The sequence below is a fragment of the Orcinus orca genome, chromosome 20 (genome assembly GCF_937001465.1).
Source record: "Orcinus orca chromosome 20, mOrcOrc1.1, whole genome shotgun sequence".
In the NCBI taxonomy this organism is placed as follows: domain Eukaryota; kingdom Metazoa; phylum Chordata; class Mammalia; order Artiodactyla; family Delphinidae; genus Orcinus; species Orcinus orca.
Genome location: NC_064578.1, coordinates 42967088 through 42984835, shown reverse-complemented (window position 1 = coordinate 42984835; position 17748 = coordinate 42967088). Strand labels below are relative to the sequence as shown.

At 41.7% G+C, this 17748-nt stretch overlaps 1 protein-coding gene across 5 annotated transcripts in view; it reads left to right on the top strand.

The window, feature by feature from the left end:
- Window positions 1-10243: 10243 nt before the first annotated feature.
- The window catches only part of ZNF792 (zinc finger protein 792), a 31338-nt gene continuing 23833 nt past the window's right edge, over window positions 10244-17748 (top strand). For 3 of the 5 annotated variants that reach the window (XM_033413848.2, XM_033413845.2, XM_049702942.1), the window contains exon 1: window positions 10246-10654. Coding sequence is in view for 3 of the 5 variants with exons in the window: in XM_033413845.2 (XP_033269736.1) it covers window positions 10640-10654 (15 nt within the window). In the remaining 2 variants the exon portion in view is untranslated. Of the gene's footprint in view, window positions 10655-17748 lie in introns of all 5 variants that reach the window. The other 2 variants (XM_049702943.1, XM_033413849.2) reach the window with 1 other exon arrangement.

The window sequence follows — 17748 nt, the reverse complement described above, 5'->3', positions numbered from 1 at the left end:
GACTCTTAAATCTAAAATTGCATATTTTAAGGAAAAAAAATTTTTTAACTGGAAAAAAGACATCTAAAACTGCAAAACTCTCAGAGGAACCTGCCTTCCATGGTCCAAGGTTTTACCTGGCTTCGATAACTATCTTCACCAACAAGGCCACATCAACTCTTCCTCTATGAGATAATTACTGGAAGACCCATGAGAATTCCATACATGTCATGGGCTATAGAAGATTCCAATTTGGTCAGTTCAGACATTCTCTACTATTAAAATGAACTCATTAACTTATCAATTTACCCATATTTATCACTTATCAATTTATCCATACTTATCACCAGATTAGTGTTGTTTTTCCTCCTGTCCTCCCATCGAAACTACTCCACATATAGAAATTGGAGATTTGGTTCTCTGGAAATGGCATTATCAAAGATTAACCTTGAACCTCATTGAAAGGGTTCATATCTGCAAGTCCTAACTCCCCCACCCGCAAACAACAGTACTGTAGATCAGATCCTCCACCCCTACACTTTTCTTGGAATATCCTCTGTCCACAGCACTCGTGTAAACTCCAAGAGAGCCCTGATTTATTTTTTATTAATAATAGACTTTATGTTTTTTAGAATTATTTTATTTTATTTTTAAATAAATATTTATTTTAAATATTTAATATTTAATTTAATTTAATTAATAAATTTAAATAAATTAAATTTAATTTAATTAATAAAATATTTTATTTTTAAAGTTTATTTATTTGGTTGTGCTGGGTCTTAGTTGCAGCAGGCAGGATCCTTAGTTATGGCTCCTTAGTTGTGGCATGTGAACTCTTAGTTGCAGCATGATGTGGGATCTAGTTCCCTGACCAGGGATCGAACCCAGGCCCCCTGCATTGGGAGCACGGAGTCTCAACCACTGTGCCACCAGGCACATCCCTAGAATAATTTTAGATTTACAGAAAAAAAAATGAGCAGATAGTACAGAAGTTTCCTCTATACTTCTTCCCTACACACATAACATCTTACATTATCTGGTACGTTTGTTACAATGAATGAGCCAATATTGATACATTATTGTTAACTGAAGCCTATAGTTTACTCAGATTTCCTGAGTTTTTAATCTAATGCACCTCTTATGTATCAGACTCCCATTCAGGATGCCATATTACATTTAGTTGTCATGTCTCCCTAAGCTCTTCTTAGCCATGACAGTGTCTCACTTTCCTTGTTTTTGATAACCTTGACAGTTTTGAGTAGTACTGGTCAGGTATATTGTAGGAGGTGCCTCTATGAGAATTTATCTCATGATTTTCTCATGATTAGACTGGGTTAATGGGATTTGGGGAAAAAGAGAATTGAGGTAAAATGTCATTTTCCCCACATCATATCGAATGTACTATGGTATAACAAGAAATATATTTGGTCTTTGTCTCTGGTTCCTGAAAAAATCTCCCAAAGCCCTTGGTATTTCCTGAGTGATAGAAATGTCTTTGTTATTCATAGAGACCTTTTTTTTTTTTTTTTTTTCGGTACGCAGGCCTCTCACTGTTGTGGCCTCTCCCGTTGCGGAGCACAGGCTCCGGACGCGTAGCCTCAGCGGCCATGGCTCACGGGCCCAGCCGCTCTGCGGCATGTAGGATCTTCCTGGACCGGGGCACAAACCCGTGTCCCCTGCATTGGCAGGCGGACTCTCAACCACTGCGCCACCAGGGAAGCCCCATAGAGACCCTTTTGAGCACACCTGAGTTTATGTTAATGAGGTGACTTAGGGTAAGGTCCCTAGATAGGCTTAGGATGGGACCATCACCAAAAAAGACCAAGTGATTTAAGGTTGGAACTTTCAGCTCCATCAGCCTCTGGGAAGGGAAAGTGGTAGTGGTTGGAGGGTACAGATTAAACTCTATAAAAACTCTTGAACAACAAGATATAATGAAATTCTAAGTTGAATTTGGTGACCTCATCCATGGGGACAGCATATCATGGGGACAGAAGCTCCTGCACTTGGGACCTTTCCAAACCTCACCCTATGTATCCCTTCAACTGGCTTTTCATCCGTATCCTAATAGCCTTTGTAATAAACTGGTACACATAAGTAAATGTCTCCTTGAGCTCTGTGAGCCAGTCTAACAGAGGATCAAATCCAAGTAGGGGGTTGTAGTAACTGCTTTTTTTTTTTTTTTTTTTTTTTTGTGGTACACGGGGCTCGCACTGTTGTGGCCTCTCCCGTTGTGGAGCACAGGCTCCGGACGCGCAGGCTCAGTGACCATGGCTCACGAGCCTAGGCGCTCTGCTGGATGTGGGATACTCCCGGACCGGGGCACGAGCCCGTGTCCCCTGCATCGGCAGGCGGACTCTCAACCACTGTGCCACCAGGGAAGCCCGGTTGTAGTAACTTCTGATTTATAGTCAGTTGGTCAGAAGCACAGGGGACAATTTGGACACGCAAATTGGTGCCTGAAGTGGGGGCAGTCTTGTGGGTCTGAACTCTTAACCTGTGGGATCTGATGCTATCTCCAGGTAGATAGTGTCAGAATTGAGTTAAATTTGTAGGACATCAAATCAGAGTCTGCTGAGAACTGACGAATTGCTTGGTGGTGTTGGAAGACAGACATCAGAATTAGAGGTACACACTATCAACTATCCTGGCTTTGCCCAACCTCAGCAACTTATAAGACTGATAATGAAATAAACCATGATAATCCTAAAAAAAAATCATGAGTAGAGTACACATTCTTTTCAAGCTCACATACAACCAAGATAGACCACATCCTGGGCCATAAAGCAGAGCTTAAAAATTTAAAAGAATAGAAATCATACAACGTATGCCTTCAGACCACAATAGAATTAAACTAGAAGCCAATAACAGAAACATAGTTGGAAAATTCTCAAATATTTAGAGATTAAACAATGCAGTTTTAAATAACATGTAGATAGCAAGGGTATCTCAAGAGAAACTAAAATATATTTTGAACTAAATGAAAACAAAAATATAGCTTACCAAAATTTGTGGGATGCATTGAAAGCAGTGCTTAAAAGCAGTTGTTAACAATTTATAGCATTGAATTTATACATTAGACAAAAAGAAATATTTAAAAGTCAGTATAGCTTCCACCTTAGGGGGAAAAAAGAACAAATCAAATCAAAGTAAGCAGAAGAAAAAAAAATTAGAGCAGAAATCAGTAAAACTGAAAACAGAAAATTAGTAGACAAAATCAACAAAACTAAAAGCTGACGCTTTGAAAAGATTAATAAAATTGATAAAATTCTAGCCAGGCAAACTGTATTAGTCTGCTCATGTTGCCATACCAAAAGAACAGAGTAGGTGACCTAAACAACAGAAATTAATTTTCTCACAGCTCTGGAGGCTAGAAGTCCAAGATCAAAGTGCTATCAGAGTTGATTTCTGGTGAGACCTCTCTTCCTGGCTTGTAGATGGCTTCCTTCTTGCTGTTTTCTCACGTGGTATTTCTTCCCTGTGCATGTGGAAAGAAAGTTATCTCTGGTGTCTCTTTCTCTTCTAATATGAACACTGATCCTATCAGGTTAGGGCTCCACCCTTATGACCTCATTTAACCTTAATTACCTTCCTAAGGGCCCTATCTCTCAATACAGCCGCTTTGGGGTCTAGAGCATCAACATATGAATTTTGTGTGCAAGGGAACACAATTCAGCCCATCAGAATTAACAGACTAAAAAAGAGAAAGACACAAATTACTAATATCAGAAATAAAGGAGAGACTATTCACTACTGATCCCATGGTCATTAAAAGAATAATAAAGGAATATGATGAACAACTCTATCACAGATTTGATAACCTAGATGAAATGGGCCAATTTCTTGAAAGACATAATCTTCCAAAACTCACACATGTAAATTAGATAACTCAATTAGACCTATATCCATTAAAGAAATTGAATCAATAATTAATAACTTTTCAAAACAGAAAAAACAACAATAATAAAAACCAGGTCCAGATGGGTTCACTGGTGAATTCTACCAAACATTTAAGGAAGAAATTATACCAATTCTCTAAAATTTATTCCATTAGACAGAGGTAGAGGGAATATCTCCTAAGCCATTCTAAGAGGCTAGCATTTCCTTAATGTCAAAACCAGACAAAGACATTACAAGACCAGTTATAGACCAATACTTACTATGAACACAGATATAAAATTTCTCAACAAAACATTATTAAATGGAATGTAACAATATATAAAAAGAATTATACACCATGGTCAAGTGGGTCATACACTGCTGGTTCACCACTGGAAAATTAATGAAGGTCATCAATCTCATCAACAGATTAAAGAAGAAAAATCACATGATCATATCAATAGATGCAAAAAAAATGCATTTGATAAAAATCTAACATCCATTCATGATTTTAAAAATCTCAGCAATCTAGGAATAGAGGGGAACTTCCTCAATTTGATAAATAACATTTTAAAAACCTATAGCTAACATCTTACTAATAGTGAGAAACTAGATTCTTTCCCACTAAGACAGGAACAAGACAAGGATGTCCCCTCACATCATTCCTATTTAACATCGTACTGGATGTCCTAGATAATGCAGTAAGATGTGAAAAGGAAATAAAAGGTATACAGATTAAGAAGGAAGAAATAACACTTTGTTCACAGATTACATGTTTGTTTATGTAGAAATCCTAAAGAACTGGCCCCAAAACCCTCTCAAAACAAACAAACAAAAAACCTCCTGGATCTAATAAGCCATATAGCAAGGCACGTGGTTAATACACAAAATATACAAAAATCAGTTGCTTTCCTATATACTAGAAATGAACAATTGGAATTTGAAATTAAAATACAATACCATTTACATTAGCACCAAGAAAATGAAATATATTAAAATATAAATCAAACAAAATATGTACAAAATCTATATGAGGAAAACTATGAAACTCTGATGAAAGAAATCAAAGAAGAAATAAACAAATGCAGAGATATTCCATGTTCATGGATGGGAAGACTCAATTTTGTCAAGATTTCAGTTCTTCCCAACTTGATATATAGATTTGAAACCACATAACTCAGATTGGGGCTTGAATCCACTGTGTTTTAATTGAGATCGCACCTGGTCTCAGGACTTAATGAAGCTCAGGTTCTTTATGTCTCATCACAGAAAGAATTCAGTGAGAGACAAGGTGATAGGTAAGAAGTGGATTTATTTAGAGAGATACATATTCCAGAGACAGAATATGGTCCATCTCAAAAGGCGAGAATGGCTTTGGGAGGAACATACTCCACAGACAGAGTGTGGGCCATCTTAGGTGAGAGGCCCTGAAATATGGAGGTGGTTAGTTTCTATGGGCTGGGTAATTTCATAGGCTAATGAGTGGGAGGATTATTCTAACTCTCTGGGAGAAGGGGCAGGGATTTCCAGGAATTGGGCCACCACCCACTTTTTGACCTCTTATGGTCAGCCTCGAAATTGTCAAGGTGCTGGTGGGTGTGTCATTTATCATGTTAATGTATTATGATGAGCATATAATTAGGCTCAACGCCCACTAGAAGTCGAATCTTCATCCATCTTGAACCTGGTGGGTTCTAACCAGTTTATGTCATACCCTCAAGGGCTATGTCATACTTTTAGAGTTTGTACCATGCCCCCTTCCCTCCTGTTTCAGATTCAAGGCAATTCCAATAAAAATTTTAAAAATCCCAGGAAGTTCTTTTGTAAATATCAACAAACTGATTCTAACATTTATATGGAGAGGCAAAAGACCCAGAATAACCAACCTAATATGGAAGGAGAAAAATAAATTGGAAGACTAACACTATTTGATTTCAAGACTTACTATAAAGCTACAGTAATCAAGGCAGTGTGGCAAAAGAATAGACAAATAGGTCATGGGAATAGAGAGCTCAGAAATGGACTCATACAAATTTAGTCAACTTGTCTTTGACAAATGAGCAAAGACAATTCAATAGAGCAAGGATAATCTTTTCAACAAATGGGTGCTGGAACAACTGGGCATCCACATACAAAACAAAAGAAGTAAGGTCTTTACACCATCCACAAAAGTTACTCAAAATGGATCCAGATATAAATTAAAAATGCAAAACTAAAAAATTCCTAGAAGATAGCACAGGAAATTTAAATGACCTTATGTTTGGCTATGACTTTTTATATACAATACCAAAGGCACAATCAGTGAAAGAAAAAAACTGATAAATTGAACTTTATTAAAATTACAGAGTTATGTTACCGAGTACAAGCTTGCTAAGCTCGCCTCATGACAGGCCAATAAATCGGAGACGAGGTACTGAGGCAAGGAGTATGACTTTATTTGGAAAGCCGGCAGACTGAGAAGATGGCAGAGTAAAGTTTCAAAATAACCATCTTATCAGAGTTTGGATGCCAGGTTTTTTTTATAGCACAGAGAGGGGGAGGAGATGAGGAAGTAAAGTAAAAAGACCGAAAGTTTTGCAAATATCACCTGGAATGGCCAGCCTCGGGGAGGGGATGTGTTAATTTCTTCTTTCTTGTAGCCATCCACAGGTGGACAAGGTCTGGATGTTTCCCTGAACAAAGGCAATTCGGTTTAACATTCAGGCAGAGGGGCAGGGCTCCCCGAGGCAGGCCATTATGTACAGACAGTATCCTTTTAGTGAACAAAAGCAGTGGAAAGCAAAGGTTAAAGTAAAAGAAACAGATCCAACATGTAGTCAGATTTGGTTCTTCCCTGTTACAGTTATAAATATTTTTACCTTCCTCCTGGACAATAAAAGGGACTTGGAATATTAATCACTTTGTCTCATTTCAATTTCTATGACTTTTCTGGTATGCGTGTGTAGGGGAGCAGGATTTGCCACCCTAAATTATGTCTCTTTGGCACTTTTTTTTTTTAGCCGGGCCGGGCCAGCATGCTAGTTCGATTCTAGTTCGCTCAGGATTCTAGTTCCCTGCCAGGGATCAAACCTGTGGAAGCATGGAGTCTTAGCCACTGGACCGCCAGGGAAGTCCCAGCATATTGTTTTAAGCTGGTTATTTTCTGAGAAACAGACAGGAGAAAGGCTCTGAAGACAAAGTAGGAGTTGCCTTCGTGTAACAAACATTTCCATTTGTAAGGGAAATCTCCATTGTGTCTCCCTGGAAGAGAAGGATGAGCAAATCTCTAGAAACTCTTATCGGGTGGAGATTTAAATGTGCATCACAATCACCCTTGTTTACTTTGCTATTCCTGGTAACCTCCCATAACTGACTCTTCCTACTCTCAACATCCTCTTTGGTCTTTTTTTTTTTAATGGGATTTTAAAAAATTAATTTATTTTTGGCTGCATTTGGTTTTCGTTGCTGTGCACAGGCTTCCTCTAGCTGCAGAAAGCGGGGGCTACTCTTCGTTGTGGTGGGCGGACTTCTCATTGCCATGGCTTCTCTTGTTGTGGAGCTCAGGCTTTAGGCACGTGGGCTTCAGTAGTTGTGGCATGTGGGCTCAGTAGTTGTGGCTCGTGGGCTCTAGAGCGCAGGCTCAGTAGTTGTGGCACACAGGCTTAGTTGCTCTGTAGCATGTGGGATCTTCCTAGACCAGGGCTCAAACCCATGTCCCCTGCATTGGCAGGCAGATTCTTAACCACTGCACCACCAGGGAAGCCCTCCTCTTTTGTCTTTAGCTGAAGATGTTATTTAAGGTGAGGGTTTCAGCCATCTTGGTGAGTTACTCAATTTTTCTGGGTCTCTCCCACGTATTCATGATACTAAGCCTTGTTTGATTTTCTCCTGTTAATCTGTCTCATGTCAATTTAATTCTTAGATGAGTCAGAAGAACCTAAAAGGGTAAAGATAAATTTCTTCCTCCCTGACACATGGTAATCCCATCATTCTATCTCCACAAGGAAATATTATTCATGTTTCATACAGATAATGAATAGCTGTATTAATCAGATACACTCCTCTCTCAGATCCTCATTCCTAGAAATACAGAGCTTTCACCTGGAATCACTTTTTATTGTTCTTAAATACAATCTTTAGAATTGCATTTTCTGCAGATTAATTTTCCTTTTTTTTTTTGGCTTGAAATAATCTTATTTCATAAAAATGGAAAATTCTTGAAAGATGCTTTGACTCTGTATAGAAATCTAGGTTGGTAGTTGTTGTGGTCTGAACACGGGTTGGAAAAGAATTTCCAGACATAAGGCAGAATGTAAAGAAGACAGAATTTATTAGAGGGAAGGGTCGCTGCCAGAACAGGCCGACTTCTAATAGTCTGGGAGAGTCGAGCCCAAACATGTGCTATTGATCAGTTTTTATAGCCAGAAAACAAAGGAATGGTCTGAGGTGAAAATTTCGTTTACTGATTGGTCGAGGCACATATACCTTCCTTCTATAGGGTGGGAGTGGGGCAGGCCAGATGCCTTTCCTTATTTGGGACAGGTCCCGCTGCCCAGGTGGGCATCACCCAGGTGGGCTCAGGAATTTCGTAACCATCACAACAAGGTGGGGAGGGCGAGTAAGAGTCCGGTAGGGGGTGTAACGCTGACACTTTTTCAGGCAGGTTCGTCCTTTGTCCTTGGAGCACCAGAGTAGTAATTCCTTCAGTGGTTTGAATAGGTCCTTTCACTGTGTCCCGGAACCACAGTTATGTATTGGGAATGAGAGATGACAGGTAACTTATTTTGTTTATAATCTCCTGGCCTTAGGTTAGGTTGGGAGCGTAAATACTAAGGCTGAGATTGAACCAGTGACTAGATGGGGTTTGGGTTGTCATATAAAAGAGAGGCTGAGAGTATTGACTGGGTAGGAGTAGTAAATGGGTTAACAAATTGTTCTTGAAACTGGTTATAGCCTCACCAATCCTTTTTTCTCTTTCTGTTCACCAAGCTTCCCTTACATTTAATTTGTACCATGTAAATGAGCTTGGGGTGTCGACTGAAAAAAATGCACCACTTAAAATTGAAGAATTATGTTATATTTGGGGCATTACCAAGGACTATAGCCCGGGAAGGCGGCCTCTCAGAGAGCTCTGAGGAACTGTTCAGAAGAGGTAATGGAGGAGCCAAGATAGACACAAATTTTTACTGAAAAAAAAAAAAAAAAAAATATATATATATATAGTAGTCAAACATCAAAAGATTACTGCTAATCACAAAAAAAAGACATCTTTTTTAAAAAAAAAAATTATTTATTTCTTTGGCTGCACCAGGCCTTCGTTGCAGCATGCAGGATCTTTTAGAGGCGGCATGTGGGATCTAGTTCTCTGACCAGGGGTGGAACCTGGGCCCCCTGCATTGGGAGCACAGAGCCTTAGCCACTGGACCACCAGTGAAGTCCCCAGACATCTTAAGTTAATGATTTCAGTGTCTTTCTATGCATGGGAAGATGCAAGTCTGGGCTCACTGAAATTATTCCTTAGCTATGCAGAAACTATGTGCTAGGCCCTGTTACCTACCTTGAGATATATAGTGTTATTTCTCCCTTTTTTTTTTGCGGTACGCGGGCCTCTCACTGTTGTGGCCTCTCCCGTTGTGGAGCACAGGCTCCGGACGCGCAGGCTCATCGGCCATGACTCACGGACCCAGCCGCTCCGCGGCATGTGGGATATTCCCGGACCGGGGCACGAACCCGTGTCCCCTGAATCGGCAGGCGGACTCTCAACCACTGCGCCACCAGGGAAGCCCTTATTTCCCCCATTTTATTTACTGAATGTTAATGAGAGTCCCTTTTCCTTAAACTGGAATCTCCCGGAAGGCTTGTTGACACACAGAAGGCTGGGTCCCACCCCCAGGATGATTTCTAAGTGTCTAGGTTTAGGTTATTGCCTGAGAACTTGCATTTTAAACAAATTCCCAGGTGATGCTGACGTTACGGGTTTGAGATGCACTGAATTAGAGCAACATTTAATGTTAGTACACAAAGAACCCGTAAATTAGATATTAGCTTCATTTTTCCATGTGAATTAGGGTCCTCGGGAGCCTGAGAGGTAAAGGGGCCCGCTACGCCCACACAGGTACCAGGGGGTCTCATATTACAGACCTCTGAGGGCGGGCGGGACTTGGCCCCAGAGGCCCGGGGACATCCCCTTAAGGAGGTGCAGCTCACGGTGCAGCTCGGCCAATGTCAACCAGCAAGGTCCGCTCTCCTGCCCCGCCTGCCTCCCTCCCGCCTCTCCCCCGCCGCCCCCGACCAGCCTGGCGGGATGCAGGACAGAAAACACGGTCTATTAGGCTGTGCCGGTGCGTCACCGGCTGGCGCTGGGCCAATGACAGCCCCGGGGAGTGTCGTTTCTTAGGGCCGAGGAGGTGGGGGCCGGAACTTCCTGCGTTTCAGCGCAGCAAGTCATTTCCCCGGGCCGGTGCGCCCCGAGCCGTGGGCCCGGGGCTGGGCCAGTACCGCTCTTCCCAGTTGGTTTTCCGAAGCGGGCGGGGAAGGACAGGGAGACCAGGACCCTCCTCCGCGTCTTTGAACTAGTCGTGAGCCCCTGGGACGCGGTGTCCGCCAGGGTCCCGCCGGGCCGCGCGCTCTCCGCGGCCCCAGCGGCGGCATCGGGCTCTGGGTGCCCTTGACCCCGGGGAGACTGAAGTGCCACCTCGCCCCGGGCAAGGCGAGGCGGTGCTAGGCTGAGCCCGCGACACCCGCCTCGGTCGCCCGCCTCTTAGGGCCCCTGCGTCCACGGGCTGCGGCGGCGGCGGCGCTGATGGACCCGGCGAAGGTGAGTGGATGGGCTTCAGGCCCTCAGCCGCTCAGTCCCCCACCCTCACGTGCCCGGCGCCGGGGTATCAAAGATGGGCGATGCCCTACGACTTCACTTCTTTTTCATCTTTCTTCTTTTGAGTCCCGGGTCTCCGAGGGTTTGAGAGGGCGAGCAGTCCCTCCCAACCTAGGGTCCTGAATCTAGGCCACGGATTATAGAGAGCAGTTCCCATTTCTAAACTCTAGTGGGATGAGGTGGGAAAGGGTTTCCTAGGCACGGGAACCAGCACGTGCAAATGCCTGATTGACCTGGGAGTGTTCAGAGAGCAGGTGGGCTGAAGTCAGCCCTGGAATGGCGGGGTGGGGAGCTGGGGCTCTCTACTGAGAGTGTTGGGAGACACAGAAGGTTCAGAGCAGAGGAGGAAGACGATCTGACTTCGGTCTTAGCAGGGCCCTATGGATGCTGAGTGGAAAATTGACTGCGGGCTGAGGGTGAAGGCGGGGAGAGCAAGGAGTAGGCTGTTGCAGTACTGCAGCCCACGTGACTAGGGCAGGTGGCTGGAGGCCGAAGGAGCGACTGGATTCTAGGTGTGTCTTTTAAGCTAGTCTGACCAGATTTTCTGATGTGGAGGCTGACAAAGAAAAGAGGTGACGTGATGGTTTTGGGTTTTAGCAGCTGGAAGGATGGATGAACCATCAACTGAGAAGGGGAAGTTGGCTGTAGGAGGAATTTTCAGTGGAAACAGAAGAAGTTAGGTTTTGGCCATGTTGAACTCTGATGTTCCAGGGACCCCTGCGTGAAGCTGAAGGTTGAGGAGCCAGACACACAGTTATGGTGTTCTGGGGAGACTTAGTTTAGGTTATGAGACACCAAATATCCAAAGGGACAATTGAAAGACTATATATAAAATAGAACTCTGACCCACAACCTGCAGCAATCTGTCCAGGCAACCAACCCTCTTATCTACAATAAACAACCCAGGAAGCCATCCTGCTGAAAGTTAGCCTCGCAGGAAGCCAGATTGCCATCTCTAGTGACAATCCAGAAAGTTAAACAGTAACTTCTGTAACAATTGGCCCCCAAAGACCAGGGCTTAATAGCTGACAACTCCTCTAATTTTTGTTCCTACTTCCAACATAGGACCAACCAGGGAAAGCCAAATCTGCACCCCTAACCAACCACATAGGATGCCCTGCGCCTAGTTAGCCTGCCCACAGCTTCCCCATGCCAACAGGGCGTACCTGAAGCCTTCCCTTTTTTTCCACTTCTAAAGCTTTCCCGCTCCTCTGCCTGCCTCTGAGTCTGTGCCAGCGCATAAGCGGTTGGCTCTTTCTATAGCAAACTCAGAGTAATTAGCCTTTGCTGTTCTCATTTGGTTGGTCTTTATTTTCACAGTTAGAAACATCAAGGGACTTCCCTGGAAGTCCAGTGGTTAAGACGCCACGCTTCCACTGCAGGGGGGGGGCGGGTTTGATCCCTGGTCGGGGAACTAAGATCCCACAAGCGGTGCGGCGTGGCCAGAAAAAAAAAAAGAAAGAAAACAAAAAAAGAAACAACCAAGATGTGGCATCTGGTGTGTGGGCAAGGGTGTGTCGGATTTAGGAGGGTGAAACTTCAGGTCATGGTGGCAGTGATGTTAGGGGGAAGGGGGAGGGTGGGGCCTGAGAACTGAGAACGGGGTATCTTGCTGGCTTGTTTGGCATCATAAAGACAGATGAGGGAGAGTTAGTGTTCATGGTGGTGGTTGGGCAGGGGGCTGTGTGTAGGGAAAGGTGGGTCTGGCAGGTGGCCAAATTTTCCTGGGGGCGTAGGTATGAGAAGGGGGGCTGAGACTTCATAGTACTGGAGGTCATTTTTCAGTGAGGCCTGGGCTGGTGCTCATTCAGCCATCTTCGTTCTCACCAGGGCTTTGTGGACCCTTGAGGGGGCCCGGGGATTTTCAGTCGGGCTGGGGAATCAACTCAGGGGCAAATGGGGCAAGATGAGAGAGCCATTAGACCCTGGTGGGTGGGGGGTAGGAGGACCGGAGAGGTTGGCTTTTGAATGAGTGACTGATGAAGGGACAGAAGAAAAGGGCCAAGGGCATCTGATGTAGTCCTGGGTGGCTTGGATTGAAGCCAAGAACGGGGCTGAGTGGGGAGGCCTTCACATCAAGGGTGGATGTTGCCCTTGGCAGTGGGAGCCACAGAAGGTCTGGGAGCAGGATGGGATCATGGCTGTATTTGCCAAGAATTCTCCGGACTGCCAGGGAGGGGGCAGCTTCCTCCTCTACCCTTCCTTTGAGTTCTTGTGGCTGGACTAATAATAAAAGTAATATTAACAGGAGAAAAACGAATTTTAATGCACATGAAGGTCTCACAGAAATGGGACCTAAAAAGTGGCCACAGCAGGCAGCTTTTATACTTATTAGACAAGGAAACAATACATTTGTGCGGAACTGACTGGACAAAGAAACTTAGGTTTTGGGTGCCCAATTAATGAAGAAGCTAAGCAAAGTTCGGGTTTCAGGTAGTAAATTAAAGAAGTAACAGGTTTTATTTACATAGGTTTCTTGGCCCAAATTCCCCATCTTTGGCAATAAGGGTGTTCTTTTTTTTTTTTTTTTTAATGTTTATTTATTTATTTATTTGGCTGCGCCGGGTCTTAGTTGCTGCATGCGGGCTCTTAGTTGCTGCATGCATGCAGGATCTAGTTCCCTGACCAGGGATGGAACGCGGGCCCCCTGCATGAGGAGCGTGGAGTCCTAACCACTGGACCACCAGGGAAGTCCAAATAAGGATGTTTTTTATGTCCAGATGCAGGGAGTGCACTTTTTGCGTGAGAAATTTATTTCCTGTTTTCAGGGAGACAGAAAGGAGGGTCGGAGTGTCCCTTGCGTTGTCTGTTTCTTTGGTAACTTTAATTCAAAACAATCAATAATGCCATTGAGAAACATTTAGGGGAGGCCTACCTCGGGTCTGACAGTTCCCTCTGAATCGTCCTCTGTGGAGAGACAGAATGGGTTAGTGGAGTCCTACAGTTCATTGAACCATTTTCTTAGTTCTGAGAACAGATTAGTTCAGTTCAACAGTTATACCTTATTTTAGGAGGCAGTGATGCAGGGGAGCTCCCAAAGCTAGGCCTGTGGTGCAAGCAGTCAAGTATTTAATAGGAGACATTTCTAGGGAATCAAAAGAAAAACAAAGGTTAATGATCAGAGCAGATTATCAACCAGTTTATAGACCAGGATGCAGTCAGTCAAGAAGATTTCTAGATGTCAGGGTTGAAGCATCTTTTGCAGTTTGAAATGTCTCTGATGTCACCAGGTGTTCAGGAAAACTTTCTGAGTGGCTCATACAGTAAAAGGCACGAGGATAGTTTAAATATGAGCCGTGGTGGCAATTTCTCTGCAGTTTATCAAGTCATTTAGCTTCAATTTGCAGGGCTTCAGGAAAAGGGCAATTTTAGTTCTCAGTGATTCCAACTCAATGATTCCACACTCAGTTTTAGTTCTTAGTGATTCCAGCTCAGAAGGGTGAGAAAAAATTGGAAACATTAAAGAGTTGTAGCCAGATATTGGAGGAAACTAGAATAATTCAGGATCCAGACCAGTTTTCAGGTAAATGACAAAACCTCACTGAAAACTAATAGCACTAGAATCATATATACAAGTGTGCATTATAGTTTCTATTGAAACATAATTTTGTTCTCTAAAATCACTCTCATTTCTACCAAAGATAGCCAAATTAAGACGAATTTGTTTGCAGAGTAAGTCTAGATTCCATAAACTCGGCCTGATTATTTATACAGGCCCGGCAAGAATAGGGCTTAGCCATATAGGCTCTTCTGAATCTGCTTTGCTGGAACTTTTCATAAGGAATTTCCAGATTGAACTCTTAATAGCCTCTCGAGGCCAGGAAGCCACGTCAGACTTATCATCAGACTTGCCTGTGATACCTATAGAATTGGGTGAATTCCTCTCTTGAGATCCCCCAAATATCCTGAGGTTCCTGTGCCTGTCAGAAGTGACCGTCCTTACTCATGTGGTAAGGCGCTGGGAACCCTGTTAGCAAGGTACCAGGATGCTTTTCCAAAGGATTTGATTGGCCCATAAAGTCAATTTCGGGAATTCCCCGGTGGTCCAGTGGTTAGGACTCCTCGCTTTCATTGCCTAGGTCGCGGGTTCAGTCCCTGGTCAGGGAACTACGATCCCGCAAGCCGCACAGCCAAAAAGAAAAAAAATAATAATAATTTTAAAATAAAGGCAATCTTAGTTCCTTCAAGCTGTCTGGTCATATCTGAGTCTACATGTGCCTCTCTCAAATATGACTTTCCAGTCAAAGCCTTGGCAAGATAACCAGTGTTTCTAATTGTGTCCTATTATGAAGAGAACAGATTCTTATTGAACTTAGGCAAGTAACTGTATTGCTAAGAAAATAGTACTCACAGAGTTTCTGAATTCTGGAGAGATCAGGTAGGGGGAAAAAGATAAATGTTTCATTTTTGCTTACAAAGGTATAATTTACCAAATTGCTGTAAATCTTTTAAAAAAAACTTCCTTGTATTTGGAAAACAAAAGGTTAAAAAATCAGTAATATTTTAAACAAAAAGTCACAAAAATTATAATCATATTCATCAGTTCATTCAATCCCATGTACTTAATTCTTGTTCTGCTCTGAGTCCAGTTCTTCCATTAGTTCTGTCAACTTTGCCTGATGATTGAGGATGAGAGCAACAGTGATACTTCCATGAAGTTTGTGAGGTTTTTTCTTAAGGCTCATGTGATTTGCCCCGTAAGGTGGATGCCTTGATCACTGGAGATTGTGGAAGGTATACCCAAATGGAAAACACATTTTTAAAAACCGTTTCTTTGCCCTTGTGAGGGCATCAGCTTTGTAGCAAGGGAGGGCTTCAATCCATCCGGAAAACATACATGTAATAATAAAAACATTCTGATAACCCATACGTAGTGGCAGTTGAATGAAGTACAGCTACAGGTGCTCAAAGAGTCCAGAGAGAAAATGTCTGAGGCTTCTGGGGACAAAAATTGTTTTTCCCCAGGGTTATGGACTTGACAGGTCAGACATTGCTGGTAGACTGCTTTTGCAATTTTATAGAAATCTTCCTGCCAATGTCTATTTAAATGCATCTTAAAGACACTATGGTGGGTGAAGGGATGCAAGAAAAAAAAAATGAGGTTTGCCAGGGAGCTGGGAAGAACCAAGTAGCCATCTTGGGTTTCCCATAGCCCTGACTGTTCATTTAATTTACAGCTATTGTTTACCCATTTTAATTTCTCTTATTCAGAAGTAGACTGTTGCCATGGTACAAGGACATCAGAATGGCAAAATCTGGCAATAGGGGTCAGGTTTTTTGCAGAAGCAGAATGGATTTTATCTTCATGTGCCACAGTCTTTACAGATTCTGTTGCTGCTGCCTTTGCATGACAGTCAGTGCATTTCCCTGATACCTGGGTTCAATCCCTTTAGTATGAGTCTCCATTCTGATGACAGATAACATTTTATGCCAGGACATATATGACTTCAGAAATTTCACATAATTTCTGGAACACTTGGAATACATACCTATACAGACACAACATAAAGGAGACTTAACATGACTTCTTATGTGACAACAGTTTCCATATAATTTAACATATTAAATATACCTAATTAGTTTAATATCTTTTTATAAGGTGAGAGAATAAATCTTTGAGGGTATTTCAGAGGGCCCCTGAAATATCTCACGTCTCAATGTTAGTTCTAAGTCAAAAAGTTTTCATTTAGAATTTGATTTGGGAGAAGTTTGTCAAAAATACCAAAAAATATTTGACTTAAGTAGGTTGCCGTGAAGCAATGCTTTGTTATCCATTTAACCAAAGTAATAATTAAAGACTTCTTAGGCAAATATAGAAGGTTATATAGTTCTGAGCAAAATTCAGGTCTTTTAATAGCAATAGGACTGGGCTTGCTTACTGAATCAAAGACCTGATAAAGACATAGAACATAAGTAATTACTTTGACAAGACAGAAGATCTTTGTTTTTTTCTAGGCACATTACTTAAAGGTAAAGAAAAACCTTTCATAATCTCTTATTATCAAGAGCAGACCAATAGAAAACAAAAACAAACAACCAAAAAAACTTTGTTCTTTTAACAGAAAGAAAAACAAATTCCAATTTTGTACCAGTTTACTTTGATATTAAAACTTATTTACATAATTAAATTCATTCTAATCTTGTTCCGTCATGACCACACATAAAATTCCTTTCCAAAGAATCCTTTATTCACAAACTTAAAATTGTCCATTTTAGTTTGTCCCTTGTTTTCTTTCCCATTTAGAACTAACCAGCTTTAGGACAAAATCACTTTCTTTTTCCTTAATAAAAATGTCTCCATACCTTTTCTTATCCCTTATTATATCTGCAGCTTTAACCACATATATTAATTGGAATCCTAATCCTTTGAAATTTTAATTTTTTATTGAAAACAAAGAAGTAAACAATTGTAAACTTTATTAACATTTTGTGGTGTGACAAACATAAATACATTTTATAATTTCTAGAAACATGCTATTTCATAGTACAATCTTTCAATAAAGCACAGATATATTTACTAGAGCCAAACATACTTAGTTTCTCTTTATCAAGAGGCAACAAGTAGGTATAAACTTAGACTTGTTTAGAAACTAATGTTTCAATACTTTATCATATTTGGAAATGATTTAGACATCCAGTTAATTCCCATCGTTTAAGTTAACGTAGCAAAACTCTAAGGGTATAAATTACCAAACAGATTTAGGAAACTATTTAAATGGACATATCATAAAACATTTATTGTCTAAAAGTTCACCTAAAAACTCATCACATTTATATCTGTTCAATTTATTTTTAACAATCAGATTACTCATGAAAATTTCATGAGACATTAAAGCAGTTAGTCATTATCTTGTTTGTTTGTTTGCTGACAAACTGCAAAAGAGACAACATTAGCCCGTTTGACTAGTACACCCAGGTAGAACAAAGGTTGTTTATCTACATTACATTTAATGCTAACTCTGAAGATATACCTGTATTAATTTAACCAACAAGTAGCTTTTATTTCCTAAAGATTATCTGAGGATATACCTTCAGGT